The sequence below is a fragment of the Conger conger genome, chromosome 18, assembly GCF_963514075.1.
Source record: "Conger conger chromosome 18, fConCon1.1, whole genome shotgun sequence".
Classification (NCBI taxonomy): domain Eukaryota; kingdom Metazoa; phylum Chordata; class Actinopteri; order Anguilliformes; family Congridae; genus Conger; species Conger conger.
This window is the reverse complement of record NC_083777.1, coordinates 7,525,171-7,549,963: the sequence shown is the minus strand read 5'-3', so window position 1 is coordinate 7,549,963 and position 24,793 is coordinate 7,525,171. Positions and strand designations below refer to the sequence as shown.

Genomic DNA, 24,793 nt, shown 5'->3' with positions numbered 1-24,793 from the left:
TATTAGTCTGTTGGCATGCATTCCACTTCAGTAGTGTCCTTTGCAGAGGATTGGGAATTACATTACATTACATTATTGGCATTTGGCAGACGCTCTTATCCAGAGCAACGTACAGTTGATTAGACTAAGCAGGAGACAATCCTCCCCTGGAGCAATGCAGGGTTAAGGGCCTTGCTCAAAGGCTCAACGGCTGTGCGGATCTTATTGTGGCTACACCGGGATTAGAACCACCGACCTTGGGTGTCCTAGTCATTTGCCTTAACCACAATGCTACACTACACTACAGGCCGCCTGTGTTACGGCCACTGTTGTTATAACCTTTGTCATAAACGGCAAATTGACAATAGTCGTTACTTAATTAGATTAATCAACCAAACCCTTGAGCTAATTTTGGAAATTACTGTATTAATACTTTCCTTTCTAGAATGAAGTAGGAATCAATGCCGTCATTCAGCCATATGACAGCTGTTTCCAGAACTGCAGTATCTGGCAAACACTGTACCTCCCCCACTGCAGTCAGTCCCTGGGCCTTGGGTGATTTTGATGTTTAACATCATTGATGCCCTCAGTGAAAACTAGGCTCTCCGTCCACAAACTGGTTTAAAGAGTCTACATTTCTGGCTGCTGGTACCAGGCTTCTCTCCTGTCAGCCCCCTCCCTTTCGGACTAAAGAGCGCTCCTGTTCCTTCGCTGAGACATACTCGAGCGTCTGTCTCCTTTCTTGTCACAGTGAGTTGCCGAAATGGTGGCAGGATCTTCAAAGCGCTGATCAGCATTGCGTGGAAGCAGCCCAGACAGTGTTTATGTTACTGCCCCACATGAAGGCTGACGTCTCGCACACGCCGAGACATCGCTCCTTTGTGCCACGTTCGCATATATTCCCCAATTCCTCAGGGGGATTTTTCTTTCGGCCTGAAAGTTGCGGACTTCAAACGTTCTGCGAGTCACGGCGAAGCCTTGTTTTTGTCTCCCTCTCGTCTGCAGGAGGAATCCGGCGAGCTGAAGGAGGAACACGTCAGTGTGATTCAGGAACTGCAGCGGAACATCCAGGGTTTACGGGCCAAAATAGCGCGGCTGGAGAAACAGTGCCCTCTGCTGGAGACGGACGGTTTTACTGAGGAGCAGGCGCGGGGGAGCGGGCGGGCAGAGCTGAGGGCTGTCGGCCTACAGACCGAGAGCAGCCTGGAGGCCAAGTCAGTGCAGACATCGCCTGTGGAAGAGAGCGTTTCATTTAAAGTGCCTTTCCTGGAGAGGTCGTCGTCTCCTAAGGAAACGCCAGGGTTCACCTGTACCTGTCGGCTGCAGAGAGGAACTCAAGCCCCACCCACTCCTCCTCCCCTACCTGATGTACCTGCTGCCCCACCCCCTACCCCTCCCCCTCCCCCTCCCTTACCTGGACTGCCAGTGCCGCCCCCTCCTCCCCCGTTGCCAGGCAGCGTCATGCAGGTGCCACCCCCACCCCCTCCCCCACTACCAGGACAAGCTGCGGGCCCCCCTCCTCCTCCCCCTCTCCCTGGCCTAGGTCCCCCACCCCCACCTCCTCTCCCTGGGATGGCACCTCCTCCACCCCCGCCTCCTCTCCCTGGGATGGCACCTCCTCCACCCCCGCCTCTCCCTGGCCTAGGTCCCCCACCCCCACCTCCTCTCCCCGGGATGGCACCTCCTCCACCCCCACCTCTCCCTGGCCTAGGTCCCCCACCCCCACCTCCTCTCCCCGGGATGGCACCTCCTCCACCACCTCCCCCTCCCCTGGGTCCCGGTGCCCCACCGCCTCTCCCCGGAATGGGCCCTCCCCCTCCCCCCCTGCCGGCGGGGATGTTTGGCCTGGCCCCGCCACAGGACAAGGGGCCACGGAAAGTAGCCATCGAGCCCCCTCGGCCCATGAAGCCCCTGTACTGGACACGGATACAGCTGCATTCCAAAAAGTAATCATGCCGACCATTCATCACCTGTGTGAATTACCAATATGTTTCATTTCAGTCCCATCAAACGAGAACCAGCTCCAGGGTCTATCTCATCTATGTCATGCACAAACCTGATACAGTACCTCCAAAATTGGAATTTTCAGTTTACCAATGATTTCATCACTTGGGGGTTTGAACCTACTTGCTCTTGATGAAACTTTTTAACTCTGACAGTACCTAGAGACAGATGAGAACTTTCAATGTGTGCTAAACCAAAAAAAAAAAAAAAAAAAAGGATATTGAGTTTTTGACAAATATATATATGACAAATATATATATTTTTTTTACTAAATCATAGATTTCAATCCAATGAGCTGCACTATGTTATTATACTCTGCAGCTATATAGACAAAATGTTACAGTTCTGCAGAAAAAGAGCATAACATCAGCAAAAGGAAATATGGAAAAGTGTCAATATGCACAGCCGTCCCATGTACTAGAGGACACATCACTTCAATATGACAATACTGAGATGACGTGGAATTTAATGTACCTGTTTGAGGGGAGGTGGACATGGAGTATGATTTCTGCATCCTGGCTGTATTTGAACATGCCTGGAATAACCTGAAACAACAGAGACTACTCTACCTTTACAGCTGAAGATCCAAGAACCAAGCTGTCTCATTAGCATAGAGCTTGAACGTCAGAACACTCCAAAATGTCCAGTGGCTGATTCAGTATTACGATATGGAGTTATTAATTGGAGCTGCAGATTTGCCTTGTTGTTTCAAAGCGTGCCTTTTTAATATTGTATTATAATTTGCAAAAAACTTCTTCTTTTTTCTCTCTCTACAAGTGAAAAGGGTGGTCCTTTGGTGTGGGAGAGTGTCGAGGAGCCGTCCGTAGATTTTCAGGAGTTTGTTGACCTCTTCTCCAAAAGCACAATAAAAGAGAAGAAGAAGCCTCTATCGGACACCATCACAAAGTCAAAGGCCCAACAGGTGAGCCCCTCTGCACTGCTACAGCTGCAAACATCTGGGAGCGGGGCTGATGGGAAGTGTAGTTTGGAGTTTTATGTCACTGGACTTTGAATGCCTGCGTACCTCTTAACTAAGGCTGATGTTACTGGATTTTGAATCACTACCCTACTGGAAAAAAAGCTCACGCTAGGTTTTAAAAAGTTGGTAGCTGTTTGGTCAGTTCAGGCCAGCTCCCAGCTCAACATGGTTTAGCTGGTTGACCAGTTCAGGCCAGCTCCAAGCTTGACATGATTTGACATTAGTCTAATCAACTCTACGTCACTCTGGATTAGACCGTCTGCCATTAATGTAATGTAATGACATTAATCAACTGTCATGATATGCCATGTAATGTAATGTAGAGCGTATCCCCTTTTAAAGGGGAGAAAGAAAATTCAAAAAACGTGTTTTTGTGTCCTCAGTAGGCGAGAACTTATGATAAAAATGTTGTGCCAGACTATTGGCATAACTGTTCCAGTGATTGTTGTTGTTGCCCTGGATGGTGTTACAGTCCCATTTGCTTTGTATAATGGTCACTGAGGATTTGCCAAGCATGGCTGACTGTGGGCGGGTAGGACACAGGGAATTTATATAGACGCTGAGACTATGTGGCATGAGGGATTGTTCCCATTGCTCATGAAAGCGATAAACCCAAGAGCCATTGGCTGGCATGTGGGGAGTGGAACAGCAGTCTGACTGTGGCACAGACTCATTGTGGGTAGCCCAGCTGGTCATGTGGCTTCCTCTGGCTTGTGCTTCCATGTAAATCAGTACAGCATGCCGTTCTGCAGTAAGCATTGACTGAAGGAAGCCAGAGACCATGCAGGTCAGACGTTAGTGTTTCAGATTTCTGTAGGCTCAGAAGATTCTGGAAACTTGACCGGTTTTCACCTCCCCGCCTCCCCCATTCGTAAAAATTGTTAGGTCTGTCTTCTACCCCCTCCCCCTCCTCTGGAACCCAGGGCCCCACCTCCTCTCCCAGGGCTGGGTCCCCTCCCTCCCCCCCTTTCAGTGGGGATGTGTGGCCCGGCCCCCCTACAGGACAAGGGGCCACAGAAGGCTGGAGCCCGCTCAAACCATGAAGCTTAAGATAATTTAGCTTGATTGCTACAGCCTGCTTAACAACCCTGCTGAAAAAAAACTGCTCAAGCTAGGTTTTGAAACAGCTGGTAGCTGGTAAATGGTAATGGAAAATGGATTGCATTTATATAGCACTTTATCCAAACACACTCTCACGCACCAACGGCGATTGGCTGCCATGCAAGGCATCGACCAGCTTGTCGGGAGTAATTGGGGGTTAGGTGTCGTGCCAGACCTATCTCCTGAGCTAATGTCGCCCCCACCTTGAAGCTGGTCATGTCAAGGTGGTCATAGCTGGATTTTACAGCAGTGAACAGTGAGACTACAGTGTGCTTAACAACACTTAGCCGTGACCGTTAGTGTGCTTAAAAACAGTTAGCTCTGCCTCCAGGGGTGAATGACTATACAAGGTAATACACTATAATCAGCATTTTTTTAAATAAATTGTGCGTTAACAAATCGTATCAGATGTATCATTTTGTACCATGAGGTCGACAATAAAATTCATATTGCAGTTGTATTGATTCTCCATATGAATCTGGATTAGTTTTGGAATGTGTTATAATGTGCAATGTTACATATCTTACAAAGGGTGCAGTCTTAAAATGAGTCTTGACCACCGTTGTGGTGTGTTGTGTGTCAGGGTAATCTTACCATCTTCTTTTCTCTAGCTTTGCACATTCATTGTCATACTGTCATGTCTGAGACCACACTATATTTGAGACATTTTTAATAAAGTAAAAAAAGAACACTTCCAGACGACCAATATCCACAAAAAATGAAAGAAGTGGAGTTTGAAATGTACTAATGATGTCCTTAGGGATGTACCTCTTTTGTCTGTTTATGCCTGAGGCAGTACCGTGACTTTGAGAGTTTGGTGGGTCAGTAACCTTCAGAATCAGATATCTTATTCCACTCTACCATCTTTGCTCTGATGTTTGTTTTTAGTTTCTCTGGGTTTGACCATCGGCACATTTTCCTGAATGGGACGGCAGTTCAGCATCACAGTTTGGGGAAAGTTATATATAATATTGCAAGTTATATATAATACATAATAGTGCTGCAAGCTGCTGCTGTCTCATTGAACAAGATACCTAACCCTGACCATCTGCATTGACTGAATTACATATAAAGGCCATGAACTGCAGGTAGAAGCCACAAACTATGCATATGATTCGAATGAGACTGTCTGCTAAATACCCAAATTGTCCTGCTACACTTATAAGGTGTATACAGATTTCTGAACAGAATTGACCCGCCCCACCCCCACCCCTGTCCTCATAGATAGTTTTATTTTTATTTGGTGAAAGTTTCCAGCTGTCTCCGAGCTGCAGTGGGGACGGAGCTGATCAAAGCCGTTATAGATGTGACGGCAGCCTGAGGCCTACGTCTGTCCCCCGCCATCCTCTGTTTATTTATCCCCGCGTTGTCTAATGGAGAACAAATTTGTCTTTTGGGCTGCTTTCTGATCTAAACTGATAGTGAACGCTGAGGGGTTTGCGGACCCTCTGAAATGCAGAGTTGTTCTGCTCCGGGGTACGGATTAATGAGGACGTCAGGCGGAAACTGCAGACCTTTCAGAAATACTGATCCAGGGTTTTGCATTAAAATGTGTTTTGCATGCAACTCGGGCAACGGAGGCCAGAAAGTGACTTATAGAAGAGAGCTTACAATGGGGAAAATAGCTCACTGGATCCTTTGATTAAAATTAGAACCACATATCCTCCAGATATGAGTGTCTGTGGAGGCTTAACTGATAGCCTTGTGCTGTTTCGACTTTGGAAAAGTTCAGAAACAAATTGGAGTCCTAAAAGTAAGTAACTAAGTATTTATGTTATGCTGTATTCAGACAAATGCCAAATAGGAATACTCCGGAGATTAATTGTGCTAAGCAGGCTCCACCATAACTGTTAAAAAACTAACCCTTTGTATTGTATTTCACTTCACAGCATGTGATCAAATATAAAATAGATGGAAGAAGTGAATTCCTCTGTGACTGAAAAATGGATTTTAGATGTCACCCAGACCAGCACTGTGTCATGTTGCTGGAAAATAGATTTAACGTGGCACCTACACTAGCACTGTGCCATGTTTCTGGAAAATGTGTTTAAGGGAGTGTCTTCACTAGCACTGTGCCATGTTTCTGGAAAATAGATTTAAGGTGCCACCTACGCCACGCTGTGTCATGTAACTGGAAGATTTATTTGAGGTACTGCCTACACAGGACTCTGTCATGTTCCAGGAAAATTGATTTAAGGTGGCACCCACACCAACACTCTGTCTTTAAGCTGGAAGATTCTGCCTACACAGCACTGTGTCATGTTGCTGGGAAACTGTGCTGCCTACACAAACACTAATTATTTTCCACACATTATTTTCCTTTTTTTGGGGGGGGGGGATAAGGTGGAATCTACACAGCACTGCGTCATGTTACTGGGAAATTGATTTAAGGTGGCACCCACACAGCACTGTGTCATGTTACTGGGAAATTGATTTAAGGTGGCACCCACACCAGTGCTGTGTTATGTCAGTTTTTTCCATGCAAGTGGCCACCAAACCCAGTTTCAGTCGATAGGTGTGAGAAATATCTAGAGTAATACAGCTGTTTGGTCAATACTGCAGTTAGAATTCATGATCCATGTACATGCCAAAAGCTAGCAGCATGCTGCAGCAATCTTTTGTTATTTTAAAATACGTTATCTATTAACTTTTATTTGTACGGATAATTTTGTTTTACATTCAAAATTGTGTTTCTATGCTGCAGCGCCCCCTTCAGGCTTGTTTGTGTGGGAGGTGTGCAAACACTTGTAGGACCCTTAAGTTGCAGTATTTAAAATGAGCTCTGCTCGTTTTTCTGATGAAGGCCTACAAGTGAATACTTCCACAGTTTGCTTCTCATCCTCCACAACTGATGTACCAGGCAGCTGGTAAAACCCTACCACTGTTTACAGCCTTCCCTCATAATCAGGTCATTACTGCTTGCTAAAATAAAAAGCTACAAAATGGTGTCTGTAATTTGACATATTATGTAGAAGCCCTACCTGGTGGTTACCTGGTCGATGGGTATTCTGGGGGTCAGCCAGCAATTGAGGCCTTTGTTTTGGCTGAAGCACAGAGCGGCGGTCCGTGATGTAGGCGACCGGCTCTCAGACAGGGATTACGCCGCTCCGTGTTTAGTGTTTTTTCTGTGGCTGTGGTTTGTGTGATGCGTAAGAGGAGGAAGACTTCACGAGCGATGGCGCGGCTTCCAGTCTGCGTCACACGGACAGGCGCGCTTTGATGGCACACACCGCGATCTGTAGGGTTAACCGTCGACAACAAGCTGTTTTTATCATCGTTTGAAACCCCAGCCATGTTCCCAGAGCTTTACGTGAAAATGCTCCGAGCTCGTTTTAATCAAGGCCTAACAAGTCAGACAAGCACACTGTAATGGGCATGGCCACAGTTAAATATTTTATACCCCAATGTTCAAGGTACATTTCCTTGTTTTTGTAACATATGTTTTCTTACAGTTTTGCTCAATCATATTTCAAAACATTGTTTTTATGACCAAATATGGAAGCAATTTGTGTTGCTAAATTATACGTTTTGGTATTCTGGTTGTTGCAACAATTGACCACTAAATATTTGAGGAAGGAATCTCAACTTTGAAGTACCACATGGCTGTTTAAATGTATTTTGCGGTCCATGTTAAAACCTCTCCACCGACAGAGATTGATGGAAGAAGCTTCTCTTTATTTTGTGACTGCAAGATGTTTTGCTGAATGTTGTGAAAAAATGGAGCGATATACAGGGCATTGTGTAGTGGTTTTTAAATCTGAAGAGATTTTATGGGCTTTTTATGAGATTACTATTTTATATGTATGTATGTATGATTATTATTTCATTATCTCATGTTGTAAAAATATCTAAAAAACTTTAGAGATGAAACTTCATGGGCACATCAGAATTGGAAGGGAAATATTTTGATTCCTTTCATCCTCTCTTTCCTCCATCTTAGAGCTTGTCCTACGACTCCCACCTTCTGGGAAAGAGCATGTTCATGTTGAATGGATGAAGCTATGATTATGCTTTAAATGACATATTTTTCTGTGTTTTATACTTCCAACATCTTTGTTATTTTGTCATTTTTCATCTATCACCCAACCACATTTTCTTCAGGTTCTTTTTGATGTGGAATTAATATCAGATCGAATTCCACCAGTGGCACGATTGTTTCTCACTGAAAAATGTTTCTTGACGTGCGGTAACATTCGTGCATTTAAAATTGTTTGGGTTGCGACATAATTTTGCAGAGCACATTGAATGTATTTTTTTTGAAGTTTTAAGTTTTTTTGAAGTTGAAAGTTGAAAGATGAAGTTGAAATGTGCTTGTATGGGGCAGCGAGTGCATTCTTATGAACCTTTTTGTCTCTACGTGGCTAAAATCCAACCAGTGACACGGTACGGAGAAGACTGACTATTTATACAGAACCAGGAACCATGGTTTGAGGAGCTTTGTGTTCTCATATTCATGGTGCACCACTCTGATGAAACTGTACCTGCGTAAAGTCAAAAGGCTTGGGAGCTGAATTTATAGCAGTAGGAGAAACATATTGCCAACAGATGCAGATCCCACTCTTTCATGATATACACTCAGTGAGCACTTTATTAGGTATTAGACTTATTTTTAAAACTTATTAGTCATCTGCTGCCGAAGCTTATCCACTTAGATGTTTGATGCATTGTGTGATCAGAGATGCTCTTCTGCATACCACTGTTGCAATGGGTGGTTATTTGTGTTACTGTCACCTTCCTGTCAGCTTTGGCCAGTCTCACCATTCTCCTCTGACCTCTCTCATTAACGAGGTGTTTCTGTCTGCAGAACTGCTGCTCAGTGGATGTTTTTTGTTTTTCGCACCATTCTGAGTATACTCTAGAGCAGAGGTCACCAACCCTTGTCCTGGAGAGCTACTGGGTCTGCTGGTTTTTGTTTTCACCTTAAAATCAGCACCCTGCTGAGACCCAGGTGACCAGGTGAGGTGAGTTAACTGTGTAATCATCTGCTCTAATTGATTAATTAAGTGCAGATTAACAGTGAAAACCAGCAGACCCAGTAACTCTCCAGGACCAGGGTTGGTGACCTCTGCCCTAGAGACAGTTGGGCCAGGAGATCAGCAGTCTCTCAGATACTCAATCCAGCCCGTCTGGCACCAACAAACATGCCATGGTCAAAATCACTGCGATCAGATTTTTTCCCCATTCTGATGGTTGATGTGAAATTCCTTTTTAAAAATATTGCACACTGAATGTCTTCTTTTGTACCTATTAGCGCTTTTCTCAGTGCCCTAGCCTATGCTATGACACAATTTTCTCTTTGCTACAATATATTAAAAAAGCGCAATAATTAAGATATAAAAATGTCAAAATCGATTCAATTGTGTCATTTATCTTAAGAAAACAGTTTGGAAACCTCATTTGGTTTCGTAATCTTTACGCATGCTGCTCCTGTGCCCTGCAGGTTGTGAAGCTGTTGAGTAACAAGCGCTCCCAGGCAGTGGGCATTCTGATGTCCAGCCTCCATTTGGACATGAAGGACATCCAGCATGGTGAGTCCCATTGACCTTTGACCTTTAACCTTTAACCCTGTGTTGCAGCACACGCAGAGCTGCCAACCAAACTCCCCTCCACCCATGGCATTACTGTGGCCTCTGCAGCTCACAGTGAGATCACACTATACAGTCTCCGCAGAGTCAAACTGCCCAGACAGTCTCCCCTTTATTAATCACTGTGGAAACAATTCCGGTATTCCTGTAAGGATGCACCCAGACAGCCTGCACATTTCCTTTAACTCCGCCTGGTCACAAGTGATATACCTGGCAGTGTTCCTTCAGCCTTCTTTAAGAAACGTGCTTCAGACTGTACCTCATGCAATACCATGACCTGAAAAGAGGAATTCCCTATACCTGCTATCAATTCCTACCAAATAGACTGGAGAAACAAGTCTTGTTCAACTTAAATAGGTTGTCTAATGTTAGTGAGAAAAGACTATCTGTATTTAGTCACATCAGAAATATGTCTGTGGTTGTTCATCTCTAATTGCAATTTCCTTTTCACATTGTTGAAATACTGCGGTGCTTTTTCAGTGAACACCTCGGTGTTGAAATATCCAGAATGGCAATGAGTACGCACCATCTTCCTGTGATCATGAGCTTATTTCCTGCCAGCTCAATTATTATCCCTGAGTATAAACATAGTTATGAGAGCCACATTTTCCGAACGCTTTGTTCACACTTATTCGCTCATTAGCTCACTTAAATTGCTCTGAGAGTATTATTGTACCACATCTGAAATTTGTCACTTGCAGCATTCATTGCATATATATTCACCTCAATTTCGTCACACCAGTGTCCAGTAATACTATCACATTTCTTCTGGTGACTAGACATATGAGATTACATACTCATAATTAAGGAATATCCTAGTTCATTCTTGGCAGTAGCATTATTTGGTCGATGTTAGACTGATCACAAATACTGTATCTCTGATTGTTTATATTGTTTCATAGTGCATCATAAAGGAATCATAAACGCTGTGTGTTTACAACCATTTGCTTTACATTTAGCGAAAGCTACAGTACAGTACTGATTTTTTTAGCTCCATGTTACACATGAAGAGAAAGTTTTCAGTGCAGTACAGAGAATTCAGATGAAGAACAAATGTTCAGCAGTTTGATATAGCTTCCATACAATATTTAACTGTCACACTTTTTTCACTTTCTTACATTTATTTGACACAATACATCACAGTGGGATAAATGACATAAGTGCCAAATGAAAGAATGAAGTTTCACAGAAAATAGCTAATCCATCTTTCAGGTAGTGTTGGAGGAATGAACAGTGTCACAACTTAACCCACTCTCCCCTACATGTATTTCTGTGATTTCCTGTTCATCCTGTACACATTTCTGTACTGGGGTCATGTGACCTGGGCAGTATAACTGCACTGTGAGCTAGATTCACCAATGCTTTGTAGTGCTGCTGTATTAGTAGAGATCGCGTATTTATCCTTTCCGAGTGTGGTGTTTGCATTGCTGGAGGTTATGTGGGGATGACATTGGCTCAGGTGGTAAGAGCAGTCGTCTGGCAGTCAGAGGGTTGCCAGTTTGATCCCGCCCTGGGTGTGTCAAAGTGTCCCTGAGCAAGACACCTAACCCCCAAATGCTCCTGATGAGCTGGCTGGTGCCTTGTATGGCAGCCAATCATGGTCAGTGTGTGAGTGTGTGTATGAATGGGTGAATGAGAAGCATCAATTGTACAGCGCTTTGGATAAAGGCGCTGTATAAACGCCAGCTATTTATCATCTATATGTAGCTATATGATGAGTGTAATTCTCGCCTCAGGCTTTATTTCCGATGTGTGAGAACTGTATTGTCAGTATTGCTGGAGGCTGTGTAACTCTAATGTGATGAAGCTCTCTGCACCAGTCAGGGCTGTAGAATCCTGCTGGGACTGTGCCTTGATGCTGTAGTGTCATAGTTAGTTCATTTTCTTCTGTATATTTAATCAGGGTAAACCTTCATGTGGAATAGAACACTCAATAATGCCAACTCTCTTTTACAGCACTCAGTCGAGGTAACGATTGTCTGTAGAAGTATTGATTGAAATGCATTAATGTCATTAAGCCAGATGTCAGGCATGCGGAAGTATGCACCACAATAAGGGCCATAGTTACTGCAGGTGTGGAGGCAGAAATCTCACTCTCACCTGTATCTGTCTGCAGGGGGCGACACTTCTCACTCAATGCGAATGAGTGCAGGTCTCAGAATCTGCAGTCAAAGACTCACTGAATTCAACCAATCATAGTGTTTTTTTCTATGAAGAAAACCTTTCGATTGGTTAAGAGCAGTATATGATTGATGGCAGTATGCAATATCGACACCCATTATAGGGTTCTGTGACCTCACTCACCTGTGATGAGGCTCCATACAGATGCATTCTCAGTGTTAAATTAACACTGCTAAGTCAACACTAACAGAGTTTACAGTATATCAATGGATTACAGTATATGCAGCCAGTAGGGACCACATGCACCCAATAAGAGTTACCCTACCGTAGTTTATTTTACACATTTCTCTGTGTAATAGCAGATATAGCCAGCAAATGCCATGGGTGTATTATGTCTACAGAGTGACTACAGGGCAGTGAGGTATCGGATGTGAGCTCAGAGAGAGAACGGGAACTCTGCTGCACCCCCTGACCGGGGCGTTCTGAGCGCGCTCAGGAGTGAGTCACGACGCCGAGGTCTAGCGACGGAGCGCTGTCAAACAGGGACTCAAACCTCAGCCTGATTTATAAAATGTTTACCGGGCTTCCTCAAACGCTTTGAGGCGAGGGTAGTCATAAAGGGCTGGCGCCCGGGGGTGCTCTGCGGTGTTTAAGGAGCTGGCAGACGGGCGGGAGGGGAGAGGGGAGGGGGCCGGAGAGAGGAACGGCATGACACTTCCTCCTCCGTCTGATACCGCACTCTGTTTGATTTCGTAATGAGAACCCCATGAACAAAGCGCTCCCACCTCGCATGTGTATCTGCGGTCGGCACGGTGCAGAAGTGGAAATGGTTTATACAACAATTTTCTGCCTCCTGGGAATTTCCGCCTCCCCCCAGTTACTGTATATCAGGCCTGTGTTTCCCTCTGCACAACATAATGGGGAAGTGGGAGACACAGCTGACATATTAGATAATTAGACAGCATGTACACTCAGCGACAACTTTATTAGGTAGACCTGTTCACCAGCTTGTTATGCAAATATTTTCGTTACTAGAATTTGCAGAAAATGGTGAAAAAAACAAAAGACATCCAGTGAGCAGCAGTTCTGCAGGCAGGAATGTGTTAATAAGAGAGGTCAGAGGAGAAGGGCCAGACTGGTCAAAGCTGACAGGAAGGTGACAATAATGCAAATAAACACACATTACAACAGTGGTATGCAGAGCAAGAGCATCTCTGATCACACAAGTGGATAGGCTACAGCAGCAGAAGACTTAATAGATCGAAAAAATAAGACCCATAAATACCTAATAAAGTGCTCACTGAGTGTATGTATGCTATTCTTTGATTATATTTATTTTTAATTTGTCTTGTTTATTTCTGTGTCTTCTTCTGATGAATATATATATATAAATATTTTGATGAGGTATGGAATTCAAATTTGACTCCTCGTATATGATAATTTGTTGTTTGGAGATTTTGCACAGACTCATGTCTTAGTGACTGATGTAATGACAGACCTCCACCCCTTTGGATTGCAGTATGATAACCACAGACCTTCTTGTTATGCTTTGCAAAAGTGTGCATATGTATTTATGATGGGTAATTATTGTTGGCTGAAGGAGAGGGTTTATGTCTGAGGAAAACCACACTACACGCCACCCTGCTGTAGTTTTGGTGAAGTAATCACACAGTTCTTCGCTAGATTTCAAACACTGATGTAAAACATTGCTACACTTTTCCAGTTTACAGCACAAAATATTCTGGCCTTTAGCGTGTGGAGGATCAGTTTGTGTGATTCATTTCATATCCCTGTACTGGTGCCCCAGGATATGCGATTGCAAAACTGTCAGACATTGGAATGAAGCTGAAACATCAACTTCAATCAGAAGTGACCTTTTCCTTTTTCTCCTGAGTTTGTACCTCAGTGAGGAACACGTGCTCTGTCTGCAATTGTAAAACCCCACAGCTGACCAAGAATCACCACAATAGGGCCAATACATTCACCTTCGTTATCTGACTCCATCTGAATAATAATTTAGATTAGATATCTACCTTTGGTAGATTTTTACTTGATCGCTATAGGAATCCTGTACTGAGATGTACTCTTCTGAACAGTCCTCTGCTGGTTCCACCGCATGTCATATCAGCCGTTATGTGAATGTCTCATGAGCTGGCTAGATATCTGCAGTCATTTCAGAGGTCGCAGGCTTCTTTTGGGTGTGGCTGATTGCAGCTCAGGGTCCCAAGAAGACCAACATTAGCTACGGCTGTTCTCGACATGAATGAACTACCACGCGGAGGCGAGTGACTTACTGACAGAGGTCTACGGGTGCAATACGCCGTGATACATTAAGTGTAATTTACATCCTCCCTAGACCAACTCGAGGGGGTAACCAAGCATTCCCTGTGTAACATTGAGTGTCAGTAAGGGAACCCACACAAATCAAGTATAACAATTTATTTTACCAGGCAGGTTACGTACTTAATCACATTCAATTACAAATAAAATATACATAGGCGGCACGGATGGTGCAGTGGGTAGCACTGCCGCCTCACAGCAAGGAGGTCCTGGGTTCGAATCCCCGTCGGCCGGGGCCTCTCTGTGCGGAGTTTGCATGTTCTCCCTGTGTCTGCGTGGGTTTCCTCCGGGTACTCCGGTTTCCTCCCACAGTCCAAAGACTTGCACGTTAGGCTGATTGGAGAGTCTAAATTGCCCGTAGGTATGAGTGTGTGAGTGAATGGTGTGTGTGCCCTGAGATAGACTGGCGACCTGTCCAGGGTGTATTCCTGCCTTTCGCCCAATGTATGCTGGGATAGGCTCCAGCCCCCCTGCGACCCTGATCAGGATAAGCGGGTTCAGATAATGGATGGATGGATAAAATATACATAAAAGTATTACAAAAGAAACCAAATCACAGAGTCTTAAAAGTCATACCTGGTAACAAATACAGACCCCCTGTACATAGAAGTTATGTGCATGGGAGTATGATTGCCTCCTCCAAGATTGCTTGGTTTGGTCTCCTTAAATCCAAAATCAGGCCTTTGATGTTGACCATTCAAATGGGTCTGCAATGAACCATCTGGCGCTTATAACCATTTGGAATTTGGAGCCAGGCCTCCCCAGGCAGCGAGATTTGATCAGGGGGGTTGAGGCACATGGCTTTCACTGGGGCAGAGCTCCACACAGTTTCCACTTGGTTCTTGGGCAGTTGTGATGTCCAAGGTATGCTGTTGCAGAAATTAGACCATTGCACCAGTTGCACTGAAACATTCAGAATAATACCAAACATGAATATTATCTAAACTGACTTTGCCATGAAACATCCAATGCTTTATGCATAATTTCAGGGAAACTGAGGAATGGGGGAGACATGAGAGGGAGGGAGTAATGAAGGGGGGTCCAAGAGAATAATGTCTGGGCCCAGCAGGCGGTGCTTCCTGAAACCTTCCCGTGCCGTAAAGGATGTTGCACCCTGATAGGAGGGGGATTAACAGGGGGTTCAGGAAGACAGCTGTTTTGGGAACAATGTATGAGTTTTTCCCCAACAAGCTCCTGCCCGTATGGGTGCTGAGAAGATGGGGGCTAATGGATGGTGTATGCTCCTGGCGTTAAATTACTTTACAGCCACATATTGGCGCCGTATCAGAGCAAGCTGACAGCAAGAGTGACAATACCAGATTTGAATCATTTCCGCCTCACACAATCCTCACACTGCCTAGGGAAGGCATGTTTAAATCTGGAATAATACGTCCGTTTCATCTCTATTGGTGGTTCTGCAGCCCTAAACCCCTTCACTATAATTTGAGCATCATGTCTGGGTATCATTCATGATCATGATAACCGATTGCCAAAATGATAATGTAAACAAAAATCAAGTTTAGTCCATTATAAAGATCTCTCCTCTGATTGGCGAAGAGGTGACCCTCTTGCCCTCTCTTATCTGAGCTAAAATGTCCAACACTGTGTGCTGGTTGCGTTGCTGATGTTAATGTAAGTATAAGATGGAATGGAATGTGCTAGAATTGTTCAGCAGGACATCTAATGAGCAGCTGCAGGCCCTGCCACTCTGCGGTGTGCACCTGACAGTATGTGCGTGTGAAAAGGGTAGGGGGGCAGGATCTCTTGTTGCAGCGGAGCTCGCGATCAGACCCCACCACTGCATCTGTTTACTGCGGCACTTTCAGTGTCAGAGGCAGAGTGTGTTTAACAGATTAGATGGCTTACGTTCGGTCAGAAACTACAACATTTCACCAATTAAGCTTTGAGATTTACTCGCTGGAAATGCGTTTCTCTCTGAACTCTCTACGGGCGTTTAGTCACGCTGGTATTTTTCGTCAACATTTTGGGTATGGATGAGGGCCAAGTCTCAGGTCTGTCCTGCAGATGTGGGATGCTAGTAATACTGGCAGCCAAAGTTGTGCAATTTAATCATGAAACCCTGCCTGGCCTTTCTTCTGGCATTCTGAATGCAAGCCAACTTGTAGTCAGTGTTAGCCAAAAAGATCTTGTGTTGTGGCATACCGTGCTGTAATTAATAATCCAATAGGTACATTACTTGTATTCCTTGATCAAAACAGCAACCTTTTGTATCGTGGAGTAAATGTCTTTGCATTCCTAGTGCTGTCAGTTAAGTAAAACAGTCATAGTTATCTTTGGTCGTCTGTAGACTGGCATATTCTCCAGATATGGTTAATTGTTTGGATGCTGTTGTCTGCCCCTGCCTAATATGACTGAATATCTATTCCCTTTCTATTCTATGAACTCTATGAAGTAATTTTGTTTCAAGGCTGACAGTTAAAAGACCATAAAGTCAGCCATTTCTTTTACAAGGATATGAATCCAGACCTCTTGTGAAATGGACCACACTCAGATTTCCCCAAAACACACAGCAATTTATCTCTATATAAAGATTAATGTCTTCAATTTCAGATGAATTAATTTCTTCCAATCCAGATGAAATCTTATATTTCCAATGAATTTAGCAATTGATGTCTTTATTTTATGACCTTGCAACTGTAATGCAGCATTATTGTAATGGATGGGATCATTACGACTGGGGAAAAGTTTCTTTATTTGTAACAGGATGCTGGGAAACCCTGAGAGGTTTTTTAAGAGAGGAAACATTAAAAACACAACTGATCAACGCATCTGAATAAAACCATGTTATTGGGTGAATAATGAACACAACAGTAATGTTTTTGTAAATGTTTTTTGGGTTTGAATAATGCGGGTGCCATTTTTCAATTAAATAAAAATTATTCCAATAGCAGATTTTATTTATTCATTAATTAATTAATTCATTTATGGACATCTGCATTGCATCATTTACACCTTCCCAAATTGGGTATTCTGCAGAGGAAATTAAATACTAAACAAATCAGTGTGTGTATCCTGTACCAGTTCATAAAAATAAATTGCGTGCGTCTGATAAAAAACAGGTTTTCAAATTTAAAAAAAAGGTAAATTAAAACATTTAAGACTCTGCAAGTGAAAAGTGCGGTTCGGATACCTGCATTTCATCTCACACCGCAAACGACTTTTGAGAGGATGGAAAAATGCCACTTCACCAGATGCTAAACAGCAGTGTTTTTACGCTTTTATCCCCGCTCCGCTCTGTAGCTGATCAATGTTTTAGTGTGCTATCAAGAGCGCAGTGTGCTTTCTGAAAGACATATAGGCTGGTTTATACCTTCGCATGGCTCCCATATAGTTTGTTAGTCTTTAGCTGTGGTCTTCTGTGTGTATTTATAAATATTTAACTGACTTTATTTAAACCTACCTTGTGCTGAATTTTGCTGACCTTTAAGGCCACGCGTGATTATTTCCGTCAGGGGTGGCTTTGCGTGGCATTGTGCTCATGCTACATGTTAAATACTGCAACGTAATCCTATATCTGACATTAAACAATGTAGACTTTCAGTGTTTGTGTTTAAAGATGTACACAGTTACGGATGCCAGATCCTCGCTCCTAGACACAATGGCCACATCTTCAAGACACATCTTTTGAAACATTCTTTAGTTAACCGCTAACCGTAAAAATATTTACAAAAACGTAATGTCCAGCAATATATAGCAGCATAAAATGAATGTTTGATCAACTGTTAAATGAGATGTGCTTTAGTGAATCAGTTAGATTGGATTTTCTGCAATTCTCTCTGCCTTCAGGTACGCAGATGAAGTCCAAAAAAGCTATTTCTCCAGATTATGAGGAACGGGGCCTTTTTAAGTTTAGTTTGGATTTACTTGAAGTGCTCCCCATACGGGAACACTGGAACCATCATACAGTATAATCATAATTATGATTAGATGCAGATATGACTATACAGTACACATTATCACTCAGTATGACAGCTGACTGTAGGGCCTCCTCAACAGTGGTGTGTTATTACTGTAGAAGCAGTGAATTTTGGCAAATAAATATTAATTTAAAAGTTAAATGGATAATAAATGTTATTCTGATCTCACATTCCCTTGTTCTTAATTGGATTTGATTTTATATTGTATTAGAGATCCATTATAAGTAAAAGTAAAATAATGATTTATTGATCTGTAGCCTGTTTGACCGTACATGTGTCTATTCCCAACAGCTGTTCTGAGCTTGGACAACTCTGTGGTTGACCTGGAAACCTTACAAGCCCTCTATGAAAATGTAAGTTTCATGAATTGGACACTGTATTCAATGAATTCAGGAATATCCACAAGACATGTGATTGTGTGTCTGTGTGTCTCTGTGTCTCTCTGTGCATGTGCCCGTATGTGTTTTTTGGGTGGCAGGGGTAGGGGCTGGGGGAGCAGGAGGGAGGGGGTGTGTAATGGTTCAAGGCATATATGGAAAAGATTACAGAACTTGTATACATGTGTATCCCATTGTCCAAATGTATACTCTTTCATTTTGAAACGTTGCTCACAAAAAGGAACATGTGAACACAGCGGTCAATGTACAGCAGACCAGTGGAAAAAGTGAAAAACTCTCTCAGGAAAAAGCAACGATAAATACATACATATATGCAGTTACAATGCAACATAAAAAAAATACAGTATGTGCACATCCTATGAAATAATGCCGCTTTTTTCTGATCATGTAGCTGGCTGTTTAAAACAGACTCAACACAGGGTGTAATTACCGATAGTGTCTGTGCAAAGACAAGACGCTGTTTATTTCTCGAACTGAAATGTTTATTTCCAAGAGGGATTTCTTGGTTTAGTGCTTGTTGTGGAAATGTTTGCTCATGACAGAGAGGGTGATTAATTACTTTATTCATGCCAGGCTCAAATACGGACTGCTCATAAACACATTCATAAATCTCTCTGAAAAACACAAGCAGCTTATTGAAAAGCCTTGAAGTATCTGCTGATCTCCGTCAACACAACCCTCTCTATTCCTTCCCCCCCCTTTTCTGTAAAAAAACTCCTATTCCAGGAACAAAGATTCAACATCAGAGAATTAGATTGTCTGTTGATAGGTGAATTAAATATATATTTAACAATTCAATCTGTTAATAACACATATTTATTGCTAGATGTTTTGGATTCATCTGTCATGAGAACACTTGTCTGGAAAGAAACAGCTTGTGGTTAGAAGCATACCGGTCACGCTGCAGAATATTTAAGCGAGGAGGGGGCTACCTTTCGGGAATGAAAGGCTTACTGGAATATTCTTATTATAGTATAATGCATTTTTCTTCTCTTTAGAAAATAAAACATTTTGGTCCATGTCTTCACTTAGTGTGACAACATGGTCTTAATATTTTCCAGTGAGAAAGATGGTTTGTGAAATACAAGATGCAGTACATTTGGAACACATTTTAGCATCTAAACTGTGAATAGTAAAGTTGGCACTATAGTAAAATTGTAAACCTATTGGTACAAAAACAAATATGTGAACAGCAGCCCATCAGGACCTTTTTAATAAAAGGAGAGATGTAATGCCACTGTAATGTCGGTCACGGTAGAATTTGTACCTTGTGACCTTCTGGCTACCTTGTGTATTTTAGAGTCAAAGTGATGCAGTAACCACTAACCAGAACCCCACTGGCCAACTCTAACCGATAATATGGGGGGATTTCATATTTTTTTGTTGATGGCAAACAGGTCTAATACAAGGCAAAAGCATTTACAGCGCTTGATGAAGACCACGTTTGTTGATGTTACATTTTGAAAATACTTCCGTAAATGTGTTTCAGAAAACACTCATCATTTTTATGTTCTCATATCAGTGCCTAAGATTGATTTGATAAGTGATATGACAGGGTGGAGTTGTGAGATTGCAGATCTTGAAAGGGCTGTAGTCTAGGTTCCTTTACTCCTCCTCGTTCAGCACAGTGTTCCCTACTCAGGAAAAAACACAAACTACCTCACTCATATTAACTCATCTAATATAACTAGCTAATCTTAACCAACTCGTCAAAAGGACATAGAACTCAAACTCTGGCTTTTGGTATCTTGTTTGTCAAGTTGTTGTTTGTTTTTGTTTGTTTTAATGGAAATATGGTGTGCTAATAGATTAACTTTGTACATGGCATGTGTTCACCAGGGTGAGCGAGCAACCTGATGGGAAAACCTGGATGTGAACACATCTACACTGCTTATACATTTTGGATGTGAATTCTCCACACCTGTCCAACCCCCTACCTGACAAATCATGATTATATTCTTTCAGAAAGCCCAGCCAGACGAACTGGATAAAATTGAAAAGCACATCAGGTCATCCAAAGAAAATGAGAAGGCAAAGACTCTGGACAAACCTGAACAGTAAGAGGCAGTGTTCAGGCCCTTCTGTTTGATTTCATGAAGTGATTTATATAGTGAAGATTCACATCAATGTACTATTTATGTATTAAAATAGTTTACATTTGTCAGTTATATTTATAACAGATTGTATGCATGTGCATGAGCTGTACATATGTGTGCTTGCAGGCATGTGTCTCAAATTTTCCTGTATACTGTAACTTAAAATTCTTCTACTTTTAGGTTCCTCTTCCAGTTGTCTCAAATCCCTCAGTTCTCAGGAAGGGTGTTTTGCATCCTGTTTCAATCAACCTTTGTGGAGTGCATTTCCTCTGTTGTCCGGAAGCTGGAGATCCTTCACAAAGTGTGCACTGTAAGTGTGAGTAAAGCACAGTGTGCACTGTAAGTGTGAGTAAAGCACAGTGTGCACTGTAAGTGTGAGTAAAGCACAGTGTGCACTATAAGTGTGAGTAAAGCACAAAGTGTGCACTGTAAGTGTGAGTAAAGCACAGTGTGCACTGTAAGTGTGAGTACAGCACAGTGTGCACTGTAAGTGTGAGTAAAGCACAGTGTGCACTATAAGTGTGAGTAAAGCACAAAGTGTGCACTATAAGTGTGAGTAAAGCACAAAGTGTGCACTATAAGTGTGAGTAAAGCACAGTGTGCACTGTAAGTATGAGTAAAGCACAGTGTGCACTGTAAGTATGAGTAAAGCACAAAGTGTGCTCTGTAAGTGTGTTATTTGAAAAACTTAGCTGTATCTGGTAATGATAAGAGGCTTTTGACAGCCGATGAACTTCACTGTGAATGCAGAGTGATAAGGGTTCAAACAAGCCTTGCGGTGCAGGAAAGCACAGATGTTTTAAATAACAATGGTGAACAGTACATGTGAATCACACTGAAAACAATGCTACAGTTCCTATTGATGATGGGTGGCTTCTTATTCTCACTGGATCTGGGTTTCATAAACGTGGTTTAAGTGGGCTCTATAGATGTTAATAAAGAAGTGTGGTTTTGATGCTGTCAGAAAAGTGTGAGCTCACTGTAAATATTTTTGTTTTGTTTCCCCCCATGTCTCTCTCTCTCTCTCTCTCTCTCTCTCTCTCAGGCTTTGCGGGATAGTGCAGAGGTGAGGTGCGTACTGGGCCTTGTTTTGGCGTTTGGGAACTTCATGAACGGAGGGAACAGAAGCAGGGGTCAGGCAGATGGCTTTGCGATGGACATCCTGGCCAAGCTGAAGGACGTGAAGAGCAGTGTGAGTGCCCCACAGCGCCCCCTATCTCTCAGTCACAGTATCACCCCAGTGGAGATACTTCAACCATCATCATTTTATTAAAAACTGTACATGACTGGGGTGGTCAAAAATATAGAAGAAATTACACGACTGGGGTGGTCAAAAATATAGAAGAAATTATAATAACAATATAATAACACAAATTCGTTAGACATGCTCATAGCTGTAGGGCTAAAGCTACCAAATATCCATGCTATACATACAGCGAATGGTCACATTTGTCAAATATTCTTAAAGGTTTTTTCTTTAATCTTGTTCCTCTGTTTTTCTTTCTCTCTCTCTTTCAGGATAACACACAAAGTCTGTTGTCTTATATTGTGTCTTACTATCTGAAGCACTTTGATGAGGTACGTCGTGTTCTGGTTTCTGTTTATTCCAATCAGATTTTTAAGGCTTTCAGTTGCTTTGACGTTTGGCTAGTTTCCTTTCTTCTCTCATTATTTTTAAACTGTACACTTATTCCCCCTCTCCTCATCTGGAAGAGTTATGCCCCGACTCTGATCATCAGTCACACACTGTATGTGCGTTCAGACACAGAGGCGCTCACTCTTAATAAGGATTTCAGCCAGCTGATATGAAGTCATACAGCCTGCGGCCAAAGTCAACTGACTGACTGGAAAGAGCACAGCTTCTAATGAAAAGGACATGATTCCGTGAGGATAGTTACGTACTTTGGTGGATATCATAACTAAGCCGTTATTGATGTTTATTTGATGGATTTCGCCGATATGTAATTGTTGATTATTGATGCGGCTTGGACCAGTCACATGACCATCCTGTTTATATATGGCTTTTATGGAGGAGGGGGAGTGGGCTGAGAATCCATTCCATATACATTTTCGGTAAATTCAGCTAGTTTCGTGTTAATAAAAATTAATTTATTGAGTCCTCAAAGAACATTCTGGTGAGTTGAATGTGTGTTCAATGAATACGAAATATGCTGATATACATTTTCACGGTTGACTGAAGTGAAATGAAATGGAATTGGCCAAACCCCTGAACACAGCTCAGCAGGATGTTAGATGTGTTGTGAGGTGACTGTGTGTGTGTGTGTTTGTGTGTGTTTGCAGGATGCCGGTAAGGAGACATGCCTCTTCCCTCTCCCTGAGCCTCAAGACCTCTTCCATTCTTCCCAGATGAAGTTTGAAGACTTCCAGAAGGATCTACGGAAGCTTCGGAAAGATCTCAATGGTAAAAACACAATCAGCTCCTCAGCTCTCTCAACCTAATACAAATTGCTAGAAGCCTAATACACATTGCTAATTTAAAACACAAGCTATCAGTTGGACATGTTGCATCTGCAGTCTTCATATTATTTATGTCATTTTTTTCCAAAAAGGAAACATGATTACGCTAATAAAAATCTTGCCAGCATTTAAATCCTCTCTGAACCCTACTCCATGGAGTGTCATGGGAATATCGCCATGAACACTCCCTAATCTGGGAATGTCATTACCCAGGCACTCCTGCTTGCAAAAAAAAGAGGAGAATGTCCTTCTGCATGTAATGCTCACTTACACTGTAATTTGTAATCCGGAATTTGTAAATAGCGTCTGCGAAGAAAGCGGAAGTGTTGTATAATGGTTAGGGAACTGGACTTACAACTGTAGGTATCAGCACCAGCTGGGAAACTGCCGCTGTACCCTTAAGGTACTTACCCCGAATTACCGCAGTAAAAACATCCAGCTGTATACATGGAGAGTATGTAAAAAGAATGCAAGCTGTGCAAGTTGTTCTGGATACCAGCATCTGCTAAGTGCTTAAATGTAAGTTAATGTAAAGTAAGATGGAAGTCCCAGTTTCTGTTTTGCATTAGTCAGGGCCGTTTATGCATGGGCCTTATTTGGCAAGACAAAATTTGGCAGGGCCTTATGTGCCGGGACCTTATTTGGCATGGCCTACTACTGTATGGAAAGGCCTTACTTGGTAGGGCCTTATTAAGCAGGGCCTTATTTGGCAGGGCCTTATGTGCTGGGACCTTATTTGGCAGGGCCTGGTTGAGACTACAAATCCCAGTTTGCCTGTGAGGGCTGCTAAGTAACAGCATGCAGAGCATAGGGAGATGGAGGCAGAGGCTCCACTGCAGACCCATGAGTCAACAGCTCAGTGACAGTCCAGACACCCATCGGAGGGTCATCGGAGGATCCGTTGCTTAAAAATGTGTTATTCGAGTCCGAATGAGGGCGCGGTGCATCTTCTTTTCAAATTGTGATAATGGTGTCTGCATGAGTGTTTCATCCGGACTGGTAATGTGAAAATAATAAGCCCGAACGTGCTCTGGAAAATGTTTCAAAAATTTTGCTTTTGGCTGGAAACATGAGTGCGTGTGAGAAGACCGTGCCAATACGTTTCAGTCTCAGTGCTCTCCGCTGTCCTAGGTTAGGGTTCGGTTTGAACTCTGTTAGCAAACAGTGTTTTAGTGTTATAATGTGAATATTAAAGGATGAGACGATAAAGGCTTCATAAGAAACAAAGAGCTTACAAAGCTGTGAGAGAAACTGTGTCTTATGAGTCGATTGCGGCTTGTGTGCCATTCGTTTAAGTGTAACTTCATTGGGGAACTGTACCATTAATCAGTGTGTAATTTAGGTGTGATTTTAGTTGCGTACAATCACTCAGTGTATAGTTTAGGTGTAACTTCACAAATATACAATTGGTTAGTGTGTACCGGTAGTTTAGGAGTAACTTCACAAATGTGCAGCATGTAGTTTAGGTATAATTTAGGTATTGTTTCATCGATGTACAATCACCATTTTAACTCCATGTCTATTGTTTGCCTCTGCAAAAGTAGTCTAGACAACGCTCTTATACAGCTGCAACTGGAAAAGCACCTGAACAAGTTCTGTTTTTATTTCTCAGCTCTCCTGAACTTTAAATAAAGCTGTTGATTTTGTAGTGGAGTCTTGTTGTTAGGTTGGTAGCTGGTTGTAAAAACAGTCAGTAAACTTGCTTGTTTGTGTCCTTTTAACTGAATACGCACAGTCCTACTGCAGTTAATAAACTGTGTGGTCTAAACTATGG

General features: G+C 42.7%; 1 protein-coding gene across 1 annotated transcript in view; it reads left to right on the top strand.

Moving 5' to 3' along the window:
* The window catches only part of LOC133118591 (formin-2-like), a 61,027-nt gene that overhangs the window by 9,686 nt on the left and 26,548 nt on the right, over positions 1-24,793 (top strand). The window contains exons 5-13 of the mRNA XM_061228699.1: positions 985-1,925; positions 2,761-2,905; positions 9,504-9,591; positions 18,339-18,400; positions 20,411-20,502; positions 20,722-20,851; positions 21,587-21,733; positions 22,060-22,119; positions 22,843-22,963. Coding sequence (XP_061084683.1) covers positions 985-1,925; positions 2,761-2,905; positions 9,504-9,591; positions 18,339-18,400; positions 20,411-20,502; positions 20,722-20,851; positions 21,587-21,733; positions 22,060-22,119; positions 22,843-22,963 — 1,786 coding nt within the window. The remainder of the gene's footprint in view (positions 1-984; positions 1,926-2,760; positions 2,906-9,503; positions 9,592-18,338; positions 18,401-20,410; positions 20,503-20,721; positions 20,852-21,586; positions 21,734-22,059; positions 22,120-22,842; positions 22,964-24,793) is intronic.